The sequence below is a fragment of the Aulonocara stuartgranti genome (genome assembly GCF_965226115.1).
Source record: "Aulonocara stuartgranti genome assembly, chromosome: 5".
NCBI classification, from domain to species: domain Eukaryota; kingdom Metazoa; phylum Chordata; class Actinopteri; order Cichliformes; family Cichlidae; genus Aulonocara; species Aulonocara stuartgranti.
Genome location: NC_138943.1, coordinates 21,389,285 through 21,413,362, shown reverse-complemented (window position 1 = coordinate 21,413,362; position 24,078 = coordinate 21,389,285). Strand labels below are relative to the sequence as shown.

Genomic DNA, 24,078 nt, shown 5'->3' with positions numbered 1-24,078 from the left:
AAATGTTTGTTGAGGTTGTGTGCAGCACAAGCAGGATTTAACAAAACCATTTGACAGAGAACACCAAAATTTATATTTAAATTAAATCCACAGTTTAGTATATGGTTGTGTTTGTTAGGAGATGTGATGCTCCCCTATTATTTTCGCCGCCCCCTCTACAGTCCAGCAACATAAACGCGCACCCACTGACAGGATGAAATGCCACTGGGACAATCTAGCCTGTCATTTCAAATAAACAGTGATTGTTGACCGTGACCCACAGCACCGAGACTGCTACACAGAGAAAACAGAGCTGAGACCAGAAAACAACGTGGACGCTGCGTCACAGTACATTACTTCTACTGGGACTGCATATAGTGTGACACATCAATCTAAACTTTTACGAGCAAATGTAGCAGTGAGCCTTCTTTCCCCACTCTAAAGGTAAAAGCCAACAATGTGCATGCACTATTTTTGTGGCAAGCTTTATAATTTGGAGGAAACAGTCCCTCCACTTTAAAGTTTTCCATAAGCCTCTTTGTCTGAAGGCTGAGTAACTTGCAACCTGTACACTCTCATTTCTCCCCCCTTCTTCAACCCCTTCTCTCAAAAACAAAAAGGTAGGTGAGGAGAAGCTCTAATTGGGGTAAAGGCTGACAGGGCAGGATCACACTTGAAATCCCATCTAAGAAAGGGAGTGTTGTTTGTCCCTGAGACCACCTGCACTAACCAGTGATATCCCATGGTTTACATTTTCAGCTGTGGAGTCTAGCGGTGTTTTGATGTCAGTGCTCTCGTTGGTCGCGGTGCTCTCCTCCTCCGTGGTGACCCTGACAGCTGTTCTCACGCCAGCTGCTCAGCGCATCCAGAGCAGCACCAGGCCCGACAACTGCCGCAGCTTGGCAGGACTCCTCTGTAGATGCTGAAATCTTTGCTGACGCAGAATGACTGCATGAGGTCCCATTGAGAAGAGTACACTACGTTTTGTAGTGTGAGGAGGTTTGTGGATGTCAGCAAATGTCATACTGACCCAGATTTAAGTGCATTATCATACTTTTGCAAAACATTGAAATGTAGCATTTATAATTTGAGCAACAAGACCAAAATATAGTTTTTACATTTTACAAGAACAGATTTTTGACATACAGTACTGTGGAAAAGTGCTGAGCAACCCCTAACTTTTTTATATTTTGCTGGGAAAATTCAGGAACAGTTCTTCATTCTTCTTGGAAGACATTCAAAGCTCTTCTTTGGATGTTAGTTGCATTTTGTTTGATTCTCTATCAAGATGATCTCACACTGCTTCAATAATGTCAAGGTGTAGGGGAGGCCTATCAGTGATGGATTGTGTTCCACTGTGTTTTTACACCCGCATATGCTTTTATTGCAGTGGCAGTGTGTTTGGGATCAGCCAGTCAGCCGCTTTCCAGATGGTGTTGCATGGTGGATCAAAATCTGACTTCCACATTCCATCAATTTCATGAAATCCCCAATACAACTGGCTGAAATGCAGCCCCAAACCATGACACAGCCGCCACCATGTTTTACAGATGGCTGAAGACAGTCACTGTTACACTACTCTCCTTCCCCTCTACATACTGACAATAAATTCAACAAAAATGTCAAAATGTCAGATACTCTCCATCTGCTGTTTGCTAATAGTTTATCATCAGCCACTTCTTTTGTCCTGCACTTGACAATTTTCCTTAATTTTTTTAAGGACATGCTGCACATCATGTCGAGATGTAGCTCTCTGTGAATCATCTTGTTGATGCAAAAATACTATTTTATGCCTTCCTCTGTTATCTCTCGTATTGTTGTAGATTTGGATAAAGAAATGGGTGGAAATGACATGTTTTTGTAAAAGCATGCTAGTAAAAAGGGCCAAAAGATACAATTTAAAATAGTTTCTTTGCAAAGTTTTCTGTTATGTGTAGATGCATAACTCAGTGAGGGCCTTTTTCACTGTTGAATGAGTCAAAGAACAGTGTTAGATGGTTTAATATGAGCACCAAATAAGCAACATTCATCTGAAGATGGTCAATGAGCAAAAATGCAGCCAGTGTCTAAAGAAAAATATTGAATGACCTTCAGAAAGCCTGTAGAACTATCGCTCAAGAACACCTTAAAAACTGCAATGAAAACTTTTGAAGAGTACTATATAGAGTAGTATTTGCATTCTGCGCCTTCTGTTCTCCCTGGATCTGATATCAAACGTTGCAAAAGTGTGCAAACAAATATTTGTACTATTTTATATTTTGTGTGCATTAGCAACTCACCCTGCAGGTTTGTCCACTTTTAGAAAAGCCTGGATGACCAAAGGCATCTCATATTTGACTATGTAAAGGTAACTGGACATGGCTGTGGACAAGACATATAAGCACATATGTTAGTACAAACATATTGCAGCAGATAATAATATCAATAATAATATAAATATCCCTGAAAATAAAATAATAGAAAAGACAGTGTGGCAGTGTGGGGAAGATGACAGTGTGTGTGACCTCACCCCCAATGTTCTGCAGCGTGATGGCGATACCTGCCGCCATCTTCCCCGGGGTGCCAAACGCCCTGTATCCAAGCTGCTCATATGCACGTATGCCTGAGGGATAAAGGCCGCGAGATAAAAGAACATTATTTATGGATTAAATCCAGGTCATAGAGTAGAGAGGATTCACACACTGTAATCATTCAATACTGCAATCAATTTATGTATGCTAATGAGAAAATCCACATCGTTTAGCTCCACACGTACCTACAATGCCAGACGACTTCAGCAGTAAATGGATGGAATATGATGAAAGCACTGCTACCACTGTTAGCAGTAACCTGAAACAAAAGGACAACATCAGATGAACATTACTGCCACTTCTCCCACCAACTTTCACGACTAATCAACAACCCTAAAAAAAAAAAGTGGTTTTATATGTAACACTTTTACACCGCACATTATGCCAGAGGTTATTTATACAGCTGCACAATAAGCTTTCATTATCTATAGTTGCGTAGGAAAACTGGTGTCCCCGTGGCTTCGATTTATACCAGATTGTTACTCCAGCTGAACCAAGGAGGTTACCCTGTGTGCCCCTCTGGCCTCATAACTAACGGCTCACACACCAGATGGGCTGTTTAAAAAAACATTTTCAGTCCTAAGATTGACAGACAATAAGAACGAGCAAAATCCTTTGTAAACAGTAATCACCCTTCTCTTTATTCCACAGTGGGAAATAACCTACTTCAGCCACAACATGTCATTCTCTCCATTTTCAAGAACTGAGTTATTTCCTTAGAGGATCTTTTGTTTTGCAATTTTTCTTCTTCTCTTTTCTCTTTTCTATTCGATAATTCGATTCATATAATTGGACACAGGAACAGGCTAATTGTATTCGCCTTCAAAAACAGATTTCACTGTTGTGCTCATTAAAAATATATTTTATTTTGAGTTTCTGTTTTTTTCAAGCCACCATTGTTCAAACAGAGACCGCTCCAGATGCCTGACCATCTGCAGTGGTCTCTGTTTAGAAATCAGAGCTGATATTAGCAAAGATTTGAAAAATAAATGTTCTTAGTGTATAAATATACATGCACAGAGTAACCACAAAGACATGGTCTACTTGTGTTGTATTTATAGATGGATATGTGTATTTATATAGATGACTTGTCAGTACTTTAATGTAATATTCTAACATTTTACTGGGATTTTTTAAAAAGAGAAGTTTAGAGAAATATCACAATTCTAAGAATTTCGTTTACGTTTCACATGTGATATACTGACTTTCCCAGACCCCGTCCACTTCATTTCAACTATTTTTCTCCTTTTTCTTTTGCTGTTACTGTTGGCAACATTATTAATGTTCTTTCTCACACGCCCTCCTCTCTCCATTTCCCTCGCTTTAGAAAGGCCAGGCAGCCGGTCTTTCACCTCTCCTTCAACTCTTGGCCACTTTACAGTTTTTTTTGTTTGTTTGGGGTTTTTTTCCAACTATGTGAAAGAATGCTGGGCTGACTTGAGGGCAAGGATTTAGTCAAGTGGCAGTGGGAGGACAGATCTGCTGACAGTCAGACAGACTGACACACTTGGGTCACTGTAGTTCTGTTCTCAGCTTTCCACCCCACTGCATTCCTGCCCAGACCAGTGACACTGACCCACTTAAGCACCCACAAGCAAAAATCGGGGTGGTATAAAACATCTGGAGATATAACTAAACCTTAAATCACCTTACATCTGGTCAGCATTCACCATAAATATTTACAGATAGTAGACAAATACAAGGTATACACTCACTGGACACTTCATTAGGTACACCTATTCAACTGCACTCTAACACAAATTTTTAATCTCACAATCACACTGTAGCAACTTAATGCGTTTAGGCATACAGAAAATGGTAAAGACGACCCGCTGAAGTTTAAATCGGGTGTGGAACGTGACTTTGAACTGTATTTCATGAAGTATTCAGTGAGCGTAAACATCTAAACATCATGCATGCATATTGTTCAGCCATCCCTACAGTTTGCCAACTAAAATACATGTAACTATTGAGTTACACACAGTCAATAACGACTTACAGTATGTGGGTTGTTGCCCTGCAGGCCTACATATTAACATATGCAATTTAGCTTATAGTAGTTCATTCATTTATATTATTATGTTGTTGTCTTTTTTCCACTTATTTGAGCAAACACTAGTATTGTGTTCAGAATGACACAGTTCACTGTATGATAGTGTGACAAAAAAAAAAAACGGGTTTAGCGGTTCGCTGACTCCACCATCCTGCATGTCAAAGAATCCTTGGGTGAAAGCTGTAGGATAAGGAAAACAGCACTTGTGTACACGAAGCTCATAGTGATAAAGTGTTTTGAGTGCTCAAATTGAGTAACAAAAGCACTATATAAGTACCAGTGCATTTAATAAAAGATTATATGGGACTTCTGAAGCAATCGACAGCCTGAAGCCCTATCTAGAGCACAGAAACATTTCCAGCATTTCTTGCCAAATGGTGTCTCTGATCCTGACTTTGTTTCTCAGTTGCTGGTCTATTGTTTGGTACAAGATCATACAGATATGGACAAAAAGACAAAAAGGAAGAGGCTTTCATCTATAACAGGATGGATAAATAGACACTACTTGTTTCATTTGGTCACGTACTATAAACTCGCACATGCTTATTTGCTATGAGTTAGTTTCAGCTGTTGGTTACTGTCAAGCAAAATTCTATTGCATTCACACAACAAAGTTCAAAATAAGGAGCTTTCTATACGCACACATAATTGCCTTGGAAATAACATCACAAATACAAAAGGTTTGGATGCTGTAAAAATGCACCTATCCACTTGAAAACAGTTCAAAGGCAACATATTAATGGTATGTCGACTATTTTTAAAAGTGATTTCTTCCTTAAAACACATGCTCGTTGGTTATGGACTACTTTGTCATATTCTTCATTTTCTATTGTAGCAACAGTTTTTTATAGGGTTACTGATTTGGATTGCAAGCTTTCAGCACAGATGCATGGTGTTGCTATATGTGCAGTATAACTACATTTTGTGTGCATTGCAGCTTGGCAATGTCTTGCTGAAATAAGCGAGGCCTCAGATTTCAATTTTTAAATGAAACAATGTTAAATGATCACTGGTTGGCTGTACGGCACAAACTAATGAAACAGTTTGGATCAAGACAGATTTACATTTAGAAACAAGGATGTAGTATCCTTGAATGGCATTTAAAGATCGATCATCAAGCTACAAGCACACCAAAGACACAGCGCTACTATACATTTTATTACTTGACGTTTCACTTTAACTGAAGGACAGTTCAATAAACTGTGGCTGTCAGAAATCTCTAAGAAATTGAGTGCTATGCGTCTTAGAACAGTGCCCTTTAATCATTCAAAGAAAGATGTGTAGGTTCAGCACCAGCCACCTTACAGTCTCTCACCATCACTCAGGGATGACAAGAAGACAAGAAGATGAGTGAAAGTGCTGATTCCACCCATGGGATTATCCTCTAGAAACACAAACCTCATTATTTTTCAGAACTGTGCAATAAAACAGATTAATCTTCAAACTATAAGCTTTGTGAACATGCACATTAAGACCCCACAAATCACGCAAAGCTTTGACAGCTCATCAGTCCAGTATAGAATCAACACGTTAGCTTTAATATTGTTGTTTTAGAAAAGAAATAGGAGCTATATTGCACCCCAGATTATTACTATGTCTTACTATAAATCACGTCATTATGAAACTGATGCTAAGATAGGATACATGGTTACATTAGACCTGTCTATAAAGGAATGGGATTCAGATAGGGCGGTGTCATGTCTTTTTTTTTTATAATTGTTCACCTTCATCCAACTCACGTTAGTTCTGCTTCCGCTCTTTGTCCTATGTCCCGACAGTCTACAGCCACACCCGTGTATCACACCCTCAGTATATATACTCCCCTGCGTCCCCCCGTTCCTTTGAGAGACGGTCTTGTGGTTTCCCTTCAACATTTTCTACTCTGTTCTCCTTGAGTTCTTTTGTTTGGAGTTGAGATTTTGCTCGAGTATTTTTGCTAGCGTCTTTGTGTTTCCAGTGAGCTTTATAGATGAATGATGTTTTTGTTGTTTTTGGATTTTTGCCTTGGTGCATTTGTTTGCTTGTCTGAACCTGTATGACCCTCTCTTTGCATTAAAGATTGGGACTTTGGGCTTTAACATGTGATTGTTGCAGCTACCATGACAGAAAGATATAAAAAATATGCTGGGTGATGCCAGGAGATGACACAACAACAAAATCTAAAGCAATTTAGTATTTAGTTTGCAAGATTTTAAGGATAATTCTGATCGTCTGTGAAGGTTCTCAGTCATTCAGATCATCGTGGTCTAAGGAGCTTGGAAAGAAAAGCGTCTGGACTCTGAGACGTTTCACCTCTCATCCGAGAAGCTTCTTCAGTTCTAGGATCAAATGGTGGAGAGTGCCAGATTTAAGCCCTATGGGAGTGTCCCCCCAGGAGGGACAATGGACCCCTTAATGATCCTCTACCTAATCACACAAGACAAAGTATGAAGACAGGTGTAAGTCACAATCAGCCAAAGTTTTGGGTGAGCCCATTGTGAAACCTAACCCCACCCTATCATGTGATTTCCTGAGGTCAGATGGCCCATGATCATTCTGATCACCTTCTGTCTTTTCAACAAATACCATAACCAACAATAAATAAATAAATGGCCCAATCAAGCATAGAGAGCATGGGAACTCTGTCAATGAAAGGTCAAAAGACCTCCAGTGCATGTAATTGGACAGAAAATAACAACTGCAGTGGACTGTGACGTCATTAATCTGACAGACTGCACTGCTATTATAAATGTTAAGCTGTTCTCACACACAGCACCCACATGCACTGTCTGAAGGTAGAATAACAACCGCACAGAAAAAAAGTGGTAATTTTTTGCATCTGTTACTGCAAATGTACTTGTTTACAGCACATGTAAATGAGTTCCAGTACGATCTGTCTGAGTCATTATTTATCAAACAAATGTGACCGGTGTTGCCAGTTTCTGTGTCATAATGAAGTTCTGCTGCTGGGTTAATACAAAACAATTATATTTTTCAATTAGGTGCTATTTATGAGTGATGCCGATCTCGACCTGGAATGACCTTAGAGGGAGGGAATGAATCAGGCGTGTCAGTGATGTAGTGCGGTTAACGTGCAATCAAGGAAGTAACATGTTCCTCACATCGGACGTTTATGAACAACTTACAAAAACAGGACGACGCCCGCGTTGGCCATGGCATACGCAAGTCCTAGGATTCCACTACCCATGATTGCATTGCCCAAGTTGAAGACAGACATCCCGAATGAGGTTTTTCCTTCAAACTGCAACCGACAAGAGACAGAGGGCCAGAGTAAGCGTGTTATAACTTCAAGCACTTGCAGGCTTTGCCTATAATTCTAATAAAGCCGTTTGAACTTACATCTGTAAAGCGTGTAGTCTTCTTCTCCTCCACGCCTGATAAGAACTCCTGGCTCTCTGGTAGATTGGTGTCTGCATTTTCAGTCCTGTTAGGACTAACAATCACAAAAACTGTCAGAGGAGGACAAAGGAGCCGCACTAAGAGCAAAAACACTCAAATTAACAGCCTTACTGTGTTTCTGCCTTAATTTTCACAAAGAGAAAACAGGTGAGACAGATGCCACACACTTACTGTGAAACATTTTTTGCTCCTTTATTGCATCATACGTACCTAGCATTCTGGGCACTATTGGCTACAGTTTCCCTACAAGCAGCGTAGGGAGCGGTCATCCATCACCCAACGAGAGCACAAAGTGGAAAAACAACACCCAGAGTCATAATTTAATAAGAGCAATAACACTACAGTGAAAGGATTGTCTATAAATGATCGCCTGTGTCCTGGAGAGAGACGCTTTAATTATCCCATCTATTACATGGGCACAGGATACAACAAGTATTGCTAGACAGCCAGTGACATGATAATTAGGCACTGAGCTCACTCCATTATCCAGCACAAATTCCGGTACAGTAACTGAGAAGGCGATATGAGAATATTTTACTTAAAGGCACTTCAAAAGACATGTAATATGCATGCATTATTTGCTGTTACATGGGTTGTGCCTTCAGTTATGAGAGTCACTCTAATGACTAGGCCACAGCTAAGCCACAGGCAGCAGGTTAGAATAATCGGTCTAACTGGAAAGAACAAACTTATCTACTGCACTGTATCTGTCTTCAATGTGTTGTGAGTATAGTGATTGAAATACAAAATTCCACCCATATACAGTATTTTGTCTTTGGACTGCCACAGGTAAAGACTTCAAGTCAGAGCAGCCACTGAAGAAATCAACTTACTTCATTTAAGGTAAAGAATCCAGTTTGGCATTTTCCTTGACCTCTGGCATTATCTTGCTATGAGAATTTGTTCTGTTTTATTAGAGGCACTTTTGAGACCCAAGACTGAATAATTTTTTTTAAAACCTTTAAATTGTTTTAGTGATTTATTGAAACAACACCAACCTTTGACTACTAAAAAGTAAGTAATAGATCATATTTATGGACCTGTATTTTCCAAAGGCAACATGAGCAAAATAAAAGAAATCCAAATTTACTCCAAACATTGTTTTACCTTTTGTTTTTAAATGACTACTTCAGTGATAGTAGCTTCCAGATTACCTCAAACACTGATATTATTTAGAATTTGCTTGTTAAATGTAAAAACACATGACATTTTACCTTTGCAAAAAAAAAGAAAAGTGCATATCAACAACATAATTAAGTGGAAAAAACTGGTTAAGCATTGTTGTATATCGTTGTGCATTACTGACACAAGTATACACTGTAATAATCTATAGTATACTCACTTTTCACCGTCCTCTGCAAGTGGTGTTTTGGCTGATGCTGAGATTTCCTCCCCAGGCTCGTGGCCTTTCCCATTAGGAATGGCACTCGCCTCAGCTGGAGTGTTCTCCACAGTCTCTGCTGGTTTATCCTCACTCATATCTGCTACAGTAGCTAATAATTTGTCCCTTGAAATTATGTGACCTTTTTTACTTCTTGCGAGAAAGTGAAGCTCTTATTTTCCTCGGTGGATCTGTAAGAGAAAAAAATAGGAGTTTAAGATGACCATTTTGCAATGAAACATCATCCATATTATGGCAGTTCTCTGGCATGTAATAACAACAAGACAATGAAAAGAATCACAGAATCACTGAGGTCATTCAAAGGTGTCTGTATCTTCAAACACCACACTCATGATTTTATCCACTGCTAAGAAGAGGATGGCAAAGACAACTCAGACGATTCAGAAAAAGAATGCGAAAAATTTCAGTGAATTCAATTAAAATTTTCTTTTTTTTAAATGAACTTTTTATTAAACCACACACTGGAAATGGAAGTAAATCAAGATCAACATGACTGTAAAACTAGCCAACATTTCCTCCTGTAATCAAAAGCAAAAATAAGCTCCCACTAAAATAGATGTTTTGGCAAGTGCCATGAATAATTAACACATCAGCTGACAGGTCTACACTGAGCATACACATCTTTGAGTTAGCTGTGACACACTGGGCTTTGCATCAGGACTCTATTTCCTGGGTATCCTGTAGTGTTTTGTTGTCTTAGCTGACCAGCTGACATGAGAGGCCCAGAAAAGCCCCAGTGACATGTATCTCCTGGTCGCTGTTGTCTAAAGCCCCCTATCTGGCTTGCCCTGAATGTTCTCCTTTGGTCTGCTGCATAAACAGCGGTGGAAGCTATGACACTGGGGGGCCACAAAGGAGGAACACACAAATGTTTAAATCCCCAGCACTGGGATAAAAAGAGCAGAACCAGCCAAGACCAGCTACAAACCAGTTCTACCCGTCTTTGTGCCTTCATTTTTCTGCTTGTCACTTTTCTCTTGGTTTCCCCTTTTATTGAAGAGGGTTCAGCATTGCCACAATGCTCAGGGTTTTCTGTACTACCATTCCTGGCAACCACTCAGCTCTCCTTCTTCTCTCAGGCTTCTTCCGTTTCACAGCCCGCTCTTTTAAATGTACCAGCTCTTTTTTTCACAAATGTTTCACCGCATCAAATACAGTGTGCGTTGAATAAACTCCTCACCTAGCAGTCCTCTGAACCTGTCCTACCAACCACATTGCTGTGAGCTCCACTGCACAGCCAGGCCTCTTGGTATCTCTGGCTAAAGCCAGGCAACGTGGTTGGGCAGCAAAGCACAGTGCACAATGGCACATGTTGTGTGGTTTCCTGGGAACGACTTGGAGAACAGTGGCACTATTGTGCCAGGCATCATTATACTCCCGGGGCCCCCTTGGCTGTAGTTCGCCAGGCCACTCGAGAGGCTGAAAAGGTATTTTACTGGCCTCTAATTGAAAAGATGCCACCTTGAATTCAGTAAATGCCAATATCCTGTATCCATGCACAGTTGTAGCAGAGATGCTGACGGCAGCAATGGCAGAGGCAGGGCCACTCTCATGGGACAAATCACTGCACAGAACCACAGTGCCACTCAAACAGTCTACAAATCACGAAACAGTTCAGGGAAGCCATTCAAAGACAATACGCGATGGGCTGTCCAGCTACAAGGGTTTCTCCTAAATGACCTTGTGCAGCAGAGCTTGAAACAGTAGTCCTGATTGGCATGAGTTGTATCTTCGGCAATCATTATGTTCAGCAAAGGAAACACAAGACATTCTTGAAGGCAATTGAGTGAGAAGCAATAAACTGTCATGGACAGCATACGATGTGTATCCCTTACATGGTCATTAGTGAGCATGGATGTTGATAGGATTTGAAAATAGGATGTGAAAAAGCCTACCTAGCCTTTCAGTAGCAAGCGACTGCTTTATTATCTCTGAGTCTGAACATAGTACAGACATCAAGCAGTAAAAGAAAAATCCTTGCACATGACTCAGGTGGCCTATATCATTTTTTTCCATTACTAACATGCATGTATGCATGTATTGTTCTTAGGTTTATGACCACACAAGCGCAAATGACTATAGACAAGAAACGATGGAGTTGCAGCCCAACAGCTTGAAACCCAGTAGCCACAGAACCATTGTGATATTAAACAGTGGCAGGCTTGTGTCTACAAACTGGGATTTTCTGTAGTCTCTAGACACTATGTCATGCTAGCATGTAATATCTGTTTAGGCTGATTTCAGATCCAAGGGTTTGAAGAATTTTCAAGGTTGTTTATTTGGGGTTAAATGCCAAAGGTGGCAGCTAAAATACTACAGTACTAAAGTACTACAGTACTTAAGTAGAATTTTTGGATATCTGTCCATTACTTGAATATTTATTTTTGTTGCATGCTTAAATTTTACTCCCTACATTTTCACACAATTATCTGTACTTTGCACTACTTACATCTTTGTAACAGGCTCATTACTTTAGGTTTAACACGCTTGAGACTTATTGATTACTTTGTGCTACTGCCCAAGTTTCCACCTAAATTGGGGAAATAATACTATTAGTATGTCCATGATCGATGCTTATCACATATGACTGATGTAAATGATGTGGAAACAAAAGTTGCAAAACAACCGCACCATTTGCACCATATTATACTAGACTACAAGGAGTCACATCTTTTAAATGCCAGGTAACTTCAAATGCAACATTTCAAACAACTCAACAAACATCAGAAAACACTCAACATGTTTCTGTGCAGTTTGTCACACAAGGTGTCTGCTGCGGTTATTTTAGGCCACCTGTGGGCTGTGTGATGGTTTTATAGCTGACCTTGTGTTGTTCTTTCCATGCTGGCTGTGTTTACTTTTAGGCAACTGAGGGTGGAGCTGAACTGGTTAGAGATCGAACAAACCTGAGCAGGCTGGGCTCAGGAGGCTTTAAAGCATTTAAAGCTGTTTTCCATTCACAAACTCAGGTGATTTAAATGTACTGACTAATATATATGGCTGATACACGGCTTATCTGATTTACTTAATAAAAATCTTCAGCATCACTTTCTGTCTGTGGTCTCCTTTGTTTGTCACACCCAGAACTGGGCTCTGGGTTCAAATCCTATACCACCATAGAAAACCAGGGATATCTTTACTAAACTTTAAATTAAGCAAAAAATTGTAGACAGAAATTTTTTTTATTTAACTAAACAACAGAAGGCCCATGTAGGAAGACTAGAATTTCCACATTGCTTTCCAAAAATCCTTAATCCTATGCAAGACTTAATGCCACATTGTGATGCTCTTGGTGGGAGTAAATGAGTCTTTCCACAGCAACTGCAGAGGCTATGTTGATTCAAGCCCTCATCTAAAGCATCACCTCCGTTTGCCAACACACAGTGAGTGTGTCTGCCTCCATTCGCTGGCTCTGACGTAAGCAATTTTGCAGCGAGACGTCATCCCAGGAGGAGGGAAGCAGAGCCAGACAGTTTCTGTTGATTGTTATTCCCGAGTGATACCTGAATCAAATAACACTGATTCACCCTAAAGTATCGCTGTGCTTGTGTGAATTTGTGTTTGCAGTCAATTTAGTGTATACTGTAATTAAATGTGTGGTTCTCTATGCGTCTTGGTGGGTGGTGGGGGTGTTTATGTAATGAGTAATCTCAAACTGTAATACTGCTGCTGCTGCCACTGCTTGATGACATTCTAACAGGCCCGGGGGCCATATGAGCCTTCTTAATTGAGTCCCCAGTGTAATTTTCGAGGCTCTTAATCTGTTGAAATGTGTCTGACATTCAATGACTGTTTTTTACACCCAGGTCCAGTAAAGCAGACCTAAGATGTTTTAAATACTATAAGAAAGCAGGATGTGAATTATCATATCTATTTTGCTCATATAAAAGCTGACAAAGTGACTGTGCTGTGCAAGTCTGAGTCAATCATCATTTCTTTGTATTTTGTTGGGAAAATGGGAAATAGTTACAGAGATTTGTTAAAAGATCTACAAGCACATATGGGGTTTGAGGCAAAACAGAGTTTGTAAAATTCTAACAAACTGTAAAGACAATATTTGGTAAGACCATCTTTGTTTTTCAACACATTCTGAACTCTCTTAGGAAAGCTTTCGTGGAATTACTTTCTTCAGAAACAGCTCTCCATGCTCCCTGAAGGACATTCAAAGCTTTCCTTTGGATGTTGGCAGCGTTTTGTTCTTTTCTCTGTCAATATGATCCCACTCTGCTTCAATAATGTTGAGGTCTGTGTTCTGGGGAGCCCAGTCTACGACTGATAGTGCTCCACTGTGTGTTTCTCTATGGTATGCTCATCCTGCATGCTGAAAATTGCCAATCAGACACTTTCCAGATGATGTTGTATGGTGGATCAAAATCTGATGATAATTTTCTGAGTTTTATTCCTTGACACAATCTCAAACACCACTGGCTGAAATGCATCCCCAAACTATGACAAATTTTCCTATTTGCTGACTTTAATGTATCACTAAAAATGTTAAACAAAAGGAAAATTAAAGTGTGCTTGATTACTCATTAAATGCTCTTGACTATTTTGTAATATTTTGTGTCCTGGAAAAATGACAGGCAGCAAATATCTCATCCTGTTCTGTCCATGAATGTAAAAAGATTTCCTGGAGCTTAAGAGATTACACATGCCCATAACTTAACCGATGAGCTGCTAATAAGTCTATCAGCTAACAGTTTACTTTAAAACAATGAGTTCAGACTTGGCACCTCTGAAAGTCAGGATGATAAAAATGATCAGATTAGGGTCCATCTCTTTAAAGCAGGAAATGAGGATCAAACGGCTCAGGTCACTCCTGTATAAAAATAGCTGCTGACGAGGGAATAGCCTGACTGTAACCTCACATCATGTCACACATAAAGCTGTGTTTAAGTCCTCTGAATGTGCCACTGCACACAGCAGCTGCCTCAAATCAGCAGAAAATGCTTAACTAAAGCATCCAACAACCATCTGTTGGTGTTCTGGTGTTCACATAAAGGTAAAATTTACACAGATACACAACCACAAAGCATATGGAGCTTAATAATGGAAAAATCTCATGCTGTTATTGAATGAAGGAAACCCTCCAAACAGCTACAGGGAGAAAATAAAGCTATTTATGATAGAAAAGCATAAGAGGCCAGTGTAGAATTTACCTTGCACTAAACATGGCTTTTTAAAGTCCAATATCGATGGTCATACGAAATCCTCGGTAGTTCAAATATGAAAGCTACTCAGTCCTATTTACTAGTATTTCATTATTAATATCTAATGAGTTTTAAAAGACATCTGTTTTCTTCCACTTATCCAGTTCCATCCATCCCAGCTGCCAAAGGCTGATCCCCAATCTGTCGCAGACCTAATGCAGAAACAACCACTTGCACCCACAGGCAATTTAGGATTACCCATCAACCTAACATCATGTCTTTGGACAGAGAGAACATACAAAGCCCCCAGGCTGGAATTAAGCCCACTCCCTTCTTGCTGTGAGGCAAGAGTGGAAACCACTGCACTGGCCAGATACAAACAGAGAGAACATTTTCTGCTCTCCAAAGGTAGAGCACTAGCTCCCCTTTTCAGATGCTTTTCGCTTGTGTGGCAATGTCTGATAAACCTTAAAAGATCCCATAATAAAGCATTATGGACTATTTGTTGTACATTTTGATGCCCTAACTGATAAAAATTAAAATAAAGTAAAAACCTTTTTGTCAGTTTGACTGCTTCTGTAGTTTCTGCACTCTGCCTTTGTATGGCAGCAGAGTTTCTATAGTACTTCACTGTAAGCAGAGTAAGCATTGTCTTCGGCACATCGCAGATGAGTTGGCTGGCGTTTCTATGACTGGAGTAGTTTTGCTGCTATTCAATTAACGCTCAAAAAGAATTAAATATTCCCAACACAACATGCACAAGGGTTGAAAATCTTGTGTTAACTGTCTTCAGGCCTCTCATTACCACTGCCCCCATGAATACTGGCATCCTCTGCTTCTGTTTCCTTACAGGTTGTTTTCCTGACCTCTCTCTCTCTGCAGCAGGCCATGAAGCACTACTGTGATTAGCCAGCAGGGCGAATAGGATATTAACTTCTGACTGACAGATTTGTATGTGAGCTTCTGAGATGCTCCTCATATCCAGCGTTCCTATAAGCTGCTGTGAGACACACACGTCAGAGACTATAATACCACACCGGATGTGGTCCTAGATTAGCAGTGCACTTTAATATACACTGAGGTAGAAGGCATTATATCACAGCAAATGTTTCAGAGGGAATCTCTAATCATGATCATTGTGACTGTTTAAAGCAAAAATTTCTCCTTCAAACCACATTTGAAACAGAAGAGTGGACGATGAGTAGGAATGCACTAATTTAATAACACTCACTATTTTAACCAACTGTTACCGATGTTTGGCCGACATATGATGATGTGTGCTAATAAAGTCTGAAAGATGAACTTCTGTCAGTAAAATACTCTGCTTCACATCAAAACATTCCTCAGTAGTAGTAGTAGCATTAGTACGGAGAATCATGTACAATTTGTGAAAAATCTTAGGAAACATCTGTACAGAGTTTTTGAATTTAATAATACCGGTAACTATCCTGAGTATGTATTAGGCTATCTAAGCATGGTGACAGTTGCTCAGAGGTTGTCAGGTTTTATCTTAGTAAAGCTGGCTCTATTGCTCCATACGAGCTAGAATAACACTGGCTTTGGTCAGCAACTTTTAAAATCTTGGACCCACGCCTTGGCTTGATGTATGGGTCTCCCCTGTATTAAAGAAATAGACACTGATCAAGGTTGAGAGTGCCTGACTGAATGAACTGATAAACTACCACATTTTGAGACCTGAAATCAATCTGTATCATTTTACTTCGTCTGCTAAAAACTATTAGTCAGGCAAAGGAAAAGCACTAGCTACACCCTCCCACATAGCAAAATTGGTATGGCCCAGATCTGGTCCACACAATGTGCTTACACATGTTCCACATACCACAAGGAATGACGACCCTTTGGTGGCCCAGATCAGGTTTGCCAGAGGTGGCCCACACGTGGGCCAGCACAAGGCCAGTTGCAGACACACTGGTGGTCCTGTGCTGGCCCATGTGTGGACAACCTCTGGCAAACCTGATCTCGGCCACCAAAGGGCCGTCATTCTTTGCGGTATGTGGGCCATGTGTAAGTTGTGTGCAGCCACGGGCCAGTTGTAGACACACTGCTGGCCCTGTGCTGGCCCAGAACAGTTTCAGCTCTGGCCCCAGATGTCAGCTTAATGAGTACCTTAATCAAGCCATGTAATAACAACATGTTCCGCAACATAATAGTGCAAAATTAACATGACAAAACTCTGTTCAGACAGAGAAACGACTGATTCTTATATAGCGCTTTTCTGCTCTCCCAGATTACTCAAAGCGCTCTACACAACATGCCACATTCACACAGACTTTCTCTACACTGAGTGCTTCCTAACTACATTCATACACATTCACACTCTTGACAAGCAGACTGGAGGAGCCAGGGATCGAACTACTAACCTTCTGATCAGTTGGTGACCTGCTCTACCTCCTGAGCTACAGTCACCCAGTGGTCAACAGCAGTATAACCTCACCAGGTTTTGGATAAAGTGTACACTCACAGACCTGTCAAGCCTGCATTTGAAACGTTGGCTACAATAGCAGTATAGCATTGCAACATGGCACTTGGGTCTTCTAACTAAAATAGGAAAATAGGAACATAAATAGTGCCATCATTGCCAGACCTGGCCCACATCTGCATTTCGTTGCCCTGTACCTGTGCATGTGCAATGACAATAAAGTTGAATTCTATTCTATTCTATCTGGTTGGCATACACCCTGCCATGAAACCAGTCAGTCAGAAGCGCCAGCTTGATGCCGGATCCGGGCCAGACCTGTTTTCTATAGGCCTGGGCCACATAAACCAAACCATAATCGGGCCAGATATGGCATGCCATCACATAAACAGTGTCATCTATGCCAGGCCTGGCCCAGATCTGGATGACATACCACTTACCATGCCAGAAGTCAGCCAGCAGTGCCGGCTTGACACCAGATCCGGGCCAGACCTCTCTGCTATGTGGGCTGCCTCTTTACCTTTTTCAACTGAGAAAACCTGTAATACATGACAGCGGTACAACAGGAACAATTAAAACTATTTCAAAATAACCAAACCTTCGGTTGAAACCTAAAATGGAAATCCTATTACACCATTTAGTACCTTGTGATACGCCAGCATGGGGGCATCAGTGTGGTGACTCAGTGGAAATGAAATTTATTTATAGACTCACCCAACACTTTCTGTCACTTTGCCTCAACTTTAACACTGAACACCCTAATACTGGAAGCGACAGTCAAACAACAACCACACAGAGAAGAGAGCACTGTGAGCTTCAGACCAATGCAAGCAGGACTCTAGATAAAGAAATAATGGCTACAGGGATGGGTTTAAGGCATACTGTATATAAAGATGTCATTTCCTGCCACTTCACAGAAATAAACCCATAATATTTACGCTCTTAGCTTGGTATTGCGGGTGTGCCACGAGTTGGGACTTGGTACCACTTCTCCAGCTTTCATCATAAATGCGCGTGACATCACCAGTGCAAGATGCAAGAATACTGAAGCACAAAATTGTACTCCATCAGAAAAGGGTGAAACAGATGATGAGGATTTGTTCAGACTGGTAGTAGCCATCCACAGGGCTAATAACTCCTCAGAATTTCAAGTAACTACTTGAGAAATAAATTCGCACTGCAAATACAAAGATCACTATAGTGCAGAAAGGAACTAAATCTCCTCAGCCCTACTTTGTTGATGCATTTCTATAATTACTGCTTATGTAATATTGAAAAGATTCCAGTTCCTAGTACAATGTTCCTGTAGTATCATATGCCTGTGCATTTCCTTTAAAAGGTGCAAAAAAAAAACCTATTTACATATTAAAGGTTATTGTACCTGTAATCTGCCAAATCTCTGATGAAGCAGATTTCCTTCTCTTCCTTCTCTTGTTTTCCCAGTCCTCTATCAAACACGTGCATTTGGCTCAGCAGATAATTATATTTTGGCTCAAGGCAGTGATGCATGTTTGACACTTAGTGGTTTGGTGCTTGGCATAATAAATTACTTTTGCTGACTTTTGTTGACTTAACATGGGTATTGTGTTTGGATACGAGATAGGTGCATCCAAATAGAAAGCACAAAAAGCTCATTCTCTAACATTACCACCTATGAGGACCATATTTCTCTTGAGGTGCTAAGCAGCTTTAAATACTTGACAGATTAATAAGCATCTGTAGTGTCTTCTGATCTGAATGTGATCCAATCCCTGTGGCTTTGTGGCTCACAAGATGCTATTACATCGTCTGTACAGAGCATAGGAGCACAAAAGTGAGATGGTTTGATAAAAAAAACTGCAAATAAATGGTTAATAAGCACAATTTTTATAAATAATACAATTGTTGTCCAACTTTATTGGGCTTATGCCCTAAGCGAATAAACTTTCATACGATGTGAGGATATAATCAAACTATTTATCAGATGGCAAGTGTATTTTGAGGACACCCAAAGATGCATGCTCAGTCATCCAGGTAAGTAAATCCCAAAAGGTTGATTCTGTTCATCTGGATGTAGCATTTAGCTAGCACAATGTGAACTTACATGCAGCTTTGGTTGTTGTTTAGCCAGCGTGTTGTCAGTGCAGTACAGTGGCCCTGAGAGGCCAAACAGACTGTAACTTAAGAAAACACCAGCAATAAGAAAAATACTGCAAAAGCACACAAAACACAACGGAAATAGGAAAAACGGGGAAGTGTTTCTGGGGTTATTGTCTCCCCAGAAACACTTCCTTCTTCTTTCGGAAATCTGTTTTTTCCTATTTCCGTTTTTGTTGTTTCTATTTCTGTTTTCTTTTTTCCTATTTCCGTTGTGTTTTGTGTGCTTTTGCAGCGTTTTTCTGGTGTTTTCTTAAGTTACAGTCCATTTGGCCTCTCAGGGCCACCATAGGGTACAGAGACGGGAGGGTCGCAAAGCTACTCTGCTGATAATAAGTAATTGCGACAATACTGGGAATAAATAAACATGCTTAATAAACATTTTATAAACAAAAGGTTCAGGATATCCTCAACAAGTCATCTTAGTATCGCTGTCATCAGACAGAAGTGACCTTCACGAATCATCGACTGGTATCAAACTCCTTTCACAAAGATTTACAGCTTCCTCCAGAGTAAAAAAATGTGGACACATTGACAGCTGAGGTAAACAGCAACCATCTTAGTTAGGATAAGACACTGGAAAACAAAATTCAGTTGACTGCAATCTGCAATCTACTGACACCTAGTGGTGGTATTTTACACACTGTAATTTTAAGCGAAACGGGTAGGGAACAAGTCACTTTTTTTGGTAAGTTATGAGAATGCGGTTTAAAAAAATTTATGTTTATCCATGAAAACATCAGGGTCTGTAGTTTAGACTTTATTTATTAATTAAAAACTGTTTTGGATTTTTTGTACTTTGTAAAGAACACAAGGGATGTACAGAAGCGTTAAGACTACAGCCACGAGATATACTATGATTGATATGAAATGACTTCTCTTTGTCAACCACTTGCCTGATGATGGTTTAATGCAAATGTTGCAAATAGTGTGTCTGAGTCTGCTTGTGATACCAAGAATGTCTGTTCCTTTCTTATGTACCTGTTTATTAAATACATGTGCAAACTGGTTTGGTTGCCAACATAGGTTAAAAGACAAATATACAGTATATAAATGATAGAAAACCATACATACAACATATGACTTTTTGTCTCTTCACAAACTTTTGTTGCTCAGTATCTCAAACAGCAGATTGGCAAGGGACTAAGCAAAGAGGACAGCACGTACACAGCAGAGGACATCATCTATATAATGCCTTCCATGCAGTCTTCCCTCATCGCCACACTTTTCAATCTCAGTCTTCTCTTTATCATTTGTCCCAAAACAAAGAACCATCCTCTCCTGGCATCTGCTACCCGTCTCTCTCCTGTTTCCTTCTCATCACATGGTGATGCAAGTGTGGGGGGAAAGAGTGCATTCATTCAGCTGGAAGTACAACTCACGCAGTGTGTGACCACCAGGGTGGATATTGTACTGCTGACCATGTCACATGCCACAGCACCATGAAAGTCCAAATCCCAAATGTCCAAATGATGGAGAACTCCAGGGCACAGTGGGCATACAATGTAATCAGATCAATGTAAGGCTTAAGAATTAAATCTCTTATAGAAATTCACAGAGCACAGTGGCCAGTGATGGAAAATGAGCAAAAATGCAGTTCTACGAGTAACATACTCAGAATTTAGGGGCTTCTAAGTTGGACAACTGGTAAGATTTTCCTCTGTGTGTCCTACTGAAATGTCCTTGCCAATTTAATAAAAACCCTGTGATCACCTAAAGTCCACTAACAGAACTCACTGGCAGTGGTTCTCAAACTTGATACTGGGAATTTGGGGGGAAAAAATCCCACAGAACAAAATTATTTCCATCTTTGTGTGGTCCTTTTTTAAAAAAAAACTAATGGTTGTTTTTTTACTCTTTTCTGAACAGCTTCCAAGTCAGAAATCAGGTATTCACCCAAAGGGCTCACAAACAAAAAATAATGAAAAAGAATCCACAATACAAACCAATTAATATATTATTATACACACAGCTGCACCTTTCCAAAACCAGACATGAATTTAAGCAAATATAAAATTTCAATTAAACTGGCAGTGTCTCGTATGAGGCATTGGTTTAGACTCTTCTCAATCCACTCTTAATTACTTAGTTTGGTATAATTATTTTTCCCTTCTTAGAGCTCATCTATTGGGCTGGCATTTATCCCAAGTGGTCTGACCTTATGCAAGCTGTAAATCATCTAAAATACCCTTCAGGACATGTGCAGGTAGTTTTCAATAAACCTGTCTGCACTTTGAAAATGCAGTAATGCCGTGACTGATGACACCTTAACCACAGGACCTCCTTGTCTATGAATGCAAGTCTACATACTATAATGAGAACTAATATTAACTATAGACAAATGGTATATCTGATGTACATTTGTAGTCAGTAAGGTGAGAAGTTCCAGTGTAAAGCATGTGCACTCAAAACACAACAAAGCTGTTATATCCCATCATTTTACCAAGAATAAACCCATGAAACTCACAAAATACAGAACTGATCATTAAAAGGCAAAATGAATATCTATTTGTGACTGTGGAGGGGAAAGGGTTAAGCAAATTCTTTAGTTTATCCCTTTCTTTAAGACCAAAATCAAATCTCTCAAGACCAGACAGTGGCTCAGGTCCTTTCATAGTTTAATACTATTGACAAAGTCACCGCAGGGTGCTGCTTTCTTCTCACGGTGAACTACATTGCCTTCTAAGACTGAGAAATCCCTCCATGTTTTCTTTTCATTCTTGCACACGTAAACCAATACTTCTCCAGGATCTGAATATACTTCTCACAGACGCAGAGCTTTGATCATATTAAACAAGAACTTCGTAAAGTCCTGTGTCTGCATCTGATCTAATAATGGAGAGAAAAAGAGGGCGGTGAAGGAGTCGTCAACATCTCTGATTCAATAACTGGAGTTTGAAAGACAAGAAACACAAATATTGATGGACACTTGAATCACTTTACAGTAGAGGACCATTTAGAGGTGTGAACGGAGGCCACGAACACATTTACGCGGCGCTCCTCATTCTTTCACATTTGTCTTCTCAATCGATGTATTTTATAGTCAATCTGAGGGGCAGTGACATTTACAACACAGAGTCTTTTTAACCTCCATTTCAATCATCAGTGCTGTATGCATGTATGTGCACACGTGCATGTGCTTACACGCACACAAATACAATCTGACCAAGTCAAATGGAGGTTTTTAATCACACAGCAGCTCAAAAGCTCAGCACACACAATGTCACCAGGGGCTGGATCAATCTGTTAACAGTGTGATTTAATTCTGGGATGGGGTGGGAGACTGCCCTCACATGGACCAGAAAGAGGAGTCAGTCAATTGTAACATCAGTGGCCAAGTAGGCTACACATGAGCTCTTGACAGCCCGCTCCAGCCTGCCGAGTCCAGCAGTCACAGTTTCACCTGCTGCCCTCAAGCCCCTGAAGTGACTCATCATGGAGGAGAGAATGACTGAAGACTTTTCCTGCAGGTCACCCCAGAAAACCTGCCGCTGCTATTGAGTTATTAGAATTTTTTACACAAACGCTTATAGTATGGATTAATGCATATCCTTAATATCATTCTGTGCACGCATGATAGAAAGTATCCATATCATGTTAAACAAACAGAGGTCATGCACATGTGTAGCACAGCCCAAAAACATCAGATACAGAGTTATTACTGCATATATGCACATGATGTGCAGCATTCTCTGTTTCCCCACTTCCTCCTCAGAAGTGTTAATTATGCCTCTCAGGCTGGCAAAGATCACCAAACACCAGGACCAGATGGCACCTGTAGCCACACTGTGACAGTGTGAGCCAGCTGTGGATGCCTTGCAAGTTTGACTGAAATATATAACACACATCCAGATTAAACAGCCAGAACCAGTCAAATCCAACCTAGTCACTAAAATCGAAGGCATTAAAACGCAATTCCTAATCCTGAGCGCCATATATATGCAATAAAAATAGAAAAATAATCAGTGTAGAGTTTAGTTGGGCTTTAAGTTTGCAGTGGCCATTAAAAAATAGAGTCAGGGAATTTAAAGTGAATACCCTCCTTTAAAAATAAAAATAAAAATAAAAATTCTCCCATTTTTTGCTGCTGGAAAAAAAATCTGTCTCCTGAGGAATATGTCTGTAGTTCTACGAGGATAAGCCCTGAGGAAGAAAGTAGCCTTCTTGGGGAGTCTGTGTAGTCCAAAGGGTGGCACAGGATCTCAATAGTAATGTCATCTGTCTGTTGCATGTTACTTGAATGAAAGAACCCAACAGCGTCATCGAGCAGCATATTCATGTTCTGTATGTGCATGCACAGAGAGCATCGTTTTTCTTTTACCTGAGCCAAGTCTAACATTTTCATCTCTACAACGTGAGAAAACACGCTTGTTGCTAAGTTTAACACACCGAGAGGGCTACAAATCAAGGTTACGGCAGATTTCCATTGCCTTACCAGAGAAGTACCAATGCCCTCCTCCAACTCCAAATATCTCCACACGAATCCTGCCTCCGCTCGCCTCTGCCTGCCTGCGCGTTGACAGCCTCTGTCCCGCTACGTCCGACCGCCTTGCCTCCCGGCTGCCTTTCTGTCATGTGTTTCCCGATTAATTCTTCTCGTAATCTTCTCAAAAGTGGGATGTGAAGAGTGTTCGGGTTCCGCCTACTGCATGCACAGCGACACAAATCAAATTCTTGTTGTGTATGCTGCGAGAGCGCGCCGGGTCGCGAGACACCCCGCTCGTCCTCCTCCTCCTCGTGCTCCTCCTGGGCTCTGTTTGGCACGCACCTTTAATCGCGCGGAAATGATGACCAGCACGAGATGGGTTAAAACGGCACACCCGCTGGCATTCAGATGTTGTGGATACACGGTGTTGGTTGTGGTTTATGTTTCATGTTCATGCATTTCTCATCACCGTGCCTGCGTGCGCGCGGTGAGACAAAGAGATCGTGAATGAACTGAGGGAGCCGAC

General features: G+C 40.5%; 1 protein-coding gene across 2 annotated transcripts in view; it reads right to left on the bottom strand.

The window, feature by feature from the left end:
* LOC309706350 (sodium-coupled neutral amino acid transporter 3-like) overlaps positions 1 to 24,078 on the bottom strand; it is a 34,681-nt gene extending 10,603 nt beyond the window's left edge. Inside the window, exons 1-8 of one of the 2 annotated variants that reach the window (XM_082532798.1) lie at positions 23,562 to 24,078; positions 9,344 to 9,573; positions 8,212 to 8,244; positions 7,942 to 8,035; positions 7,728 to 7,843; positions 2,735 to 2,808; positions 2,489 to 2,581; positions 2,259 to 2,340 (exon numbers count right to left, since the gene is read on the bottom strand). In XM_082532798.1, coding sequence (XP_082388924.1) covers positions 2,259 to 2,340; positions 2,489 to 2,581; positions 2,735 to 2,808; positions 7,728 to 7,843; positions 7,942 to 8,035; positions 8,212 to 8,244; positions 9,344 to 9,480 — 629 coding nt within the window. In that variant the 5' untranslated portion in view covers positions 9,481 to 9,573; positions 23,562 to 24,078. The remainder of the gene's footprint in view (positions 1 to 2,258; positions 2,341 to 2,488; positions 2,582 to 2,734; positions 2,809 to 7,727; positions 7,844 to 7,941; positions 8,036 to 8,211; positions 8,245 to 9,343; positions 9,574 to 23,561) is intronic. The other variant, XM_082532799.1, reaches the window with a different exon arrangement.